This window comes from Mesitornis unicolor, unplaced genomic scaffold (genome assembly GCF_000695765.1).
Source record: "Mesitornis unicolor isolate BGI_N332 unplaced genomic scaffold, ASM69576v1 scaffold12602, whole genome shotgun sequence".
In the NCBI taxonomy this organism is placed as follows: Eukaryota; Metazoa; Chordata; class Aves; order Mesitornithiformes; family Mesitornithidae; genus Mesitornis; species Mesitornis unicolor.
This window is the reverse complement of record NW_010171260.1, coordinates 1-4,150: the sequence shown is the minus strand read 5'-3', so window position 1 is coordinate 4,150 and position 4,150 is coordinate 1. Positions and strand designations below refer to the sequence as shown.

Below are 4,150 nucleotides of genomic sequence, written 5' to 3'. Positions count from 1 at the left end.
GGGACCGGTCACTGCCGGAGCAGCACATGGACCACAGAAGAAAATCTCACCCAAAAAACACGAGGCTGAGGAATGAAGGCAAACGCGCTTGGCCTGATGCAAACCACATACCTGAATGCAGGAGAACGGTGCCTCTGGTGCAGGGCAAAGCACAGCCAAAGTGGTTTCATTGCTGAGGATCGGCGTGTGTTTCAAGTGCTGTTAGAACCACAGACAACGGTTATCCTTGGGTGTTTCCCCTCGTATACATCATTGATCCTTGGTTTTCTTCCCCATATACAACATTGATCCTTGGTTTATTTTCCCCATATACAACATCGATCCTTGGTTTATTTTCCCCATATACAACATCGATCCTTGGTTTATTTTCCCCCATATACAACATTGATCTTTGTTTTTTTTCCCTCCATATACAACATTGATCCTTGGTTTTCTTCCCCATATACAACATTGATCCTTGGTTTTTCCCCCCATATCCAACACTTCTCCTTGTTTTTCCCCCATATACATCATTGATCCTTGGTTTTTTCCCCCATATCCAACGCTTCTCCTTGTTTTTCCCTCCATATCCAAAACTTCTCCTTGTTTTTTCCCCCATATACATCATTGATCCTTGGTTTTCTTCCCCATATACAACATTGATACTTGGTTTTTTCCCCCATATACATAATTTCTCCTTGTTTTTTCCCCCTATATCCAACATTTCTCCTTGGTTTTTTTCCCCATATACAACATTGATCCTTGGTTTATTTCCCCATTATACATAATTTCTCCTTGTTTTTTTCCCCCATATACAACATTTGTCCTTGGTTTTTTCCCCCATATACAACATTTCTCCTTGGTTTTTTTCCCCATATACAACATTGATCCTTGGTGTTTTTCCCCCCTGTAATGCACTAAAGTAAATCCAGACCTTAAAGAATAACTTGCATAGTAAGAAAAGGTCATCAATTTAATCATTTACTTTAAGCAGGCAAGCAGATTTGTAAACATTCAGAAGCGGCAGCATCCAAGTTACAAACAATTTAAGGAGAGAAAAAAAAAAAAAAGAATGGAGATTATTAAGGTTCTTTATCCTCTCAAAAAATTTTGGACATAAATTCGTTTAAAACACTGCAAACATTGAACACTCGGTTACACCTCTTCTAATCCTGCTCGTGGTCCCGCTCCCCAAGGAAATCCTCTTTCTAAAACGCAGGGTTCTCCTTTAGCATTTGCCATTTGGAAATCAGCTACCGGAGCATCTCCCCTCGGCCTAAATGCCGTTAGCGAAGGGGATGCTCGTGTCTTGGTTCAACACCTCCTTAACCTCCGAGGGCAAGGCGTCAAAGAGGTGGTCTTCCACCACGAGCCCGCTTTTCCTGAGAAGCTGGCACTGCCCCAGCGTGGCTGGCAGGCGGTCCAAGCAGTTTCCCTTCAGTTCCAGGTGGGTCAGCTGCAGCAGTTGGCTGATTTTCTCCGGGATGGAGGTGATACAGTTCTGCCCCAGACTCAAAGTCCTCAACTTAACGCATTTAAACAACTGTTTGGGCAAAACGTCGACTTTGTTTCCCGTGATGTGAAAATGCTGCAGGTTTTGGAGCAAACCGATTTCTACCGGAATCGACGCGATCGAGTTGTAGCTTACATCTAAACACCTAAGTTTCTGTAAACTGAACACTGCGGCTGGTAAGGACTCGAGTTTGTTATTGGAAAGATAAAGAGACTCCAAATTCTTTATGTGGGTAATGGAGGAAGGAATGTTGACTATTTTATTGTGCCACAGCTTTAAACAAGTCAATCTTTTCAAGTGCTGGAAACTGATGATTTCTTCGATTGTGCGTATGCTGTTTGACTTTAAATCCAGTTCTTGTAAGTTCGAGAGGCTGAAGATGGCGTGGGGAATTCTCTCCAGTTCACAGTTCTGCAGCTCCAGCTCCGCAACGTTCGTCATTTTCTTAAGGCTATTGAGTACCACGAGCTTAGTGCCGTCGTTGTGAATAACGAGTTTGGTCAGATGCGGCGCCACATCTGTGATATTGGGGGGAATTTTGGTCAGGTTGCTCTTCACGTGGAGAATTTTAAGGTGCCTCAGCTCTCGAAGAGACTCGAGCCCTATCATTTTATTGTTTTCGGAGTTCAAGTTGCCTATCAAGTACAACTCACGGAGGTTTTTGAGCAAGTACACCCAGGCAGGAATCTCTGCGACGTCGGTGAACTTGACGTGAAGGCATCTCAGATGGTCCCGGAGGAAGCTGAAGGCCGTCTGCTCGACCTTCGCAGGGCAGTGGCACAGGTGAAGCTCCTGCAGATTCGTCATCTGGGAAATTTTCGCCGGGATTTTCGCTTCGGGAATCAGCTCCAGTTTCAAGACATCCAGATCGGTCAGATCGAACACGGCATCGGGGACCCCCGACAGCATGAAGAGATGCAGCTCTTGCTTGTCCTGGGCGTTGCGGGACACGTGCTGCCGCAGCTTTTCGAAAGTCCACTCGTGGTTCAAACTGATCTCCCGCAGTTTGTTCTCACTTACCTCTGACAAAAAGACCCCGAACCGCTTCGAATAGAGCTGGTCGTACTGGTCTACCATGTGCAAGAGGAACGCGAAATCGTTTTTGACGTCGGGGATGTCGCTGAAGCTGCTCTCCTCTCTGACCTTTTCAAAGGAATATTCTTTCAAGTTTTTTTTGGAAGAGCCAGAAAAGCGTGTAAAGGCAGATAAAGCCATAGACGCAAATGAGGGAGATGTAGCTGATGAGCAGCTTCTTCAACATGTAAGCCATGTTGTGCGTACATTCAAACTGCGTGTAGCCAATCAGGTGTTCCACTTTCGGGTTGCAGATGTGCTCAAAACTAATGGTGTTGACGAAGTTTGCGGTATAGCAGAGGATAAAGATGAACTTGACGGTCTTGATGACAGTCTGGCCGACGTAGAGCTTGTAAATCAGGTCACTGTCCTCCACGTGAGCCCGGAACTTACGGACCTTCTCAAACAGCGCTTTGGCTTGTTCGCCGTCCTTCTTGTCCAAAATAGTGACGCTGGGAACCTCAATCATGGGCTTGTCGGCTGAAAACTTGAAGCCAGACTTTGTTATCATGGGAGTGCTGGCACTGGGGCTTCCTTCATCGCTGCTCGTGGAAACGTACTTGGGCAGGGACTGGGCACCCGTTAACCTCTGCTTGTTCTCCTCCGAGTCCTCGCACGCCGTTTCAGACAACGCTTTTGTAGTCCAAGGGGACTCAAAGCACTTCCCTAAAATAGACACAAAATGCTCTATTTTCGAGCAAGTCTTGGGGTATTTGAACCAAAAATTGCTACTGACTATTAAAATGATAGTATGGATGAGAACAAGATAGGGAAAATACTTGGAGTACCAGGGAAGAGCCAAATGGTAGCACATCTGGTTAATAAATACGTATTGCTGAAAATCCAGGTTTGTTTTACGGCCTAAAGAATCCTTCTGCTCCTTCTTCAGCTCCTGGCCCGGCTCAGTGGGTTGGTACTGAGAAGAGGTAGCTCTGCTCAGAGGTACGTCGGGTGTTACAGTAGGGGCGCTCGCAAAGGAAACCGTTCTCGTGGCTGCTGCTTCTCCTTGAGCAGTGCTTGTTTCGACAGTGGTGAAGTCAGCCCTCCCTGACGTGCCGGCCTGCGCTTTTGAATTTACAGTAGACTGCAAAACCGGCAAGCAGACGACCTGGTCTTTGGTCAGCTGCATGGTTCCAGCAAAAATGGCAACCATTAACATCACGACAGCTAGGTAATCCATAAACACATCCCACCATGGTTTCAAGATACGGTACGTTGGCTGGATGTCATTGAGCGATGCAACTTCTGCAAGGGTAAACATTCCTACGGGAGAACAAAGACAAAGTCAGTATTGCTGACTGGTAAGCAGGTTATTTTACCATTTACTAACAGCCAAACCACAACACAGAGATCTTCAGAAGGTTCCAGTTTCCATTGTGTCTTGCTCCCTGTCACACACAGTCCATCGTTCCACTCAACACGGTTTCCTCAAAGGGTACGTACTGAAATGAAGCATTACTTTAGCATCTGAACAGAAGTCTTCTCACTTCGGGCCACATTATATTTAAGTATCTTTGTCACATCACAGTACAAGCACCAAGGCCTGCTCTGCACAGTGTTGATCTGCTGAGGGTAGGAAGGCTC

At 46.0% G+C, this 4,150-nt stretch overlaps 1 protein-coding gene across 1 annotated transcript; it reads right to left on the bottom strand.

Moving 5' to 3' along the window:
- Positions 1–1,133: 1,133 nt before the first annotated feature.
- Positions 1,134–3,827, bottom strand: LRRC8D (leucine rich repeat containing 8 family, member D). Its single transcript, XM_010179981.1, is given in 2 exon segments — positions 1,134–2,668; positions 2,670–3,827. Coding segments are annotated over 2 exon segments (2,571 nt in total). The 3' UTR covers positions 1,134–1,255.
- Positions 3,828–4,150: the final 323 nt, after the last annotated feature.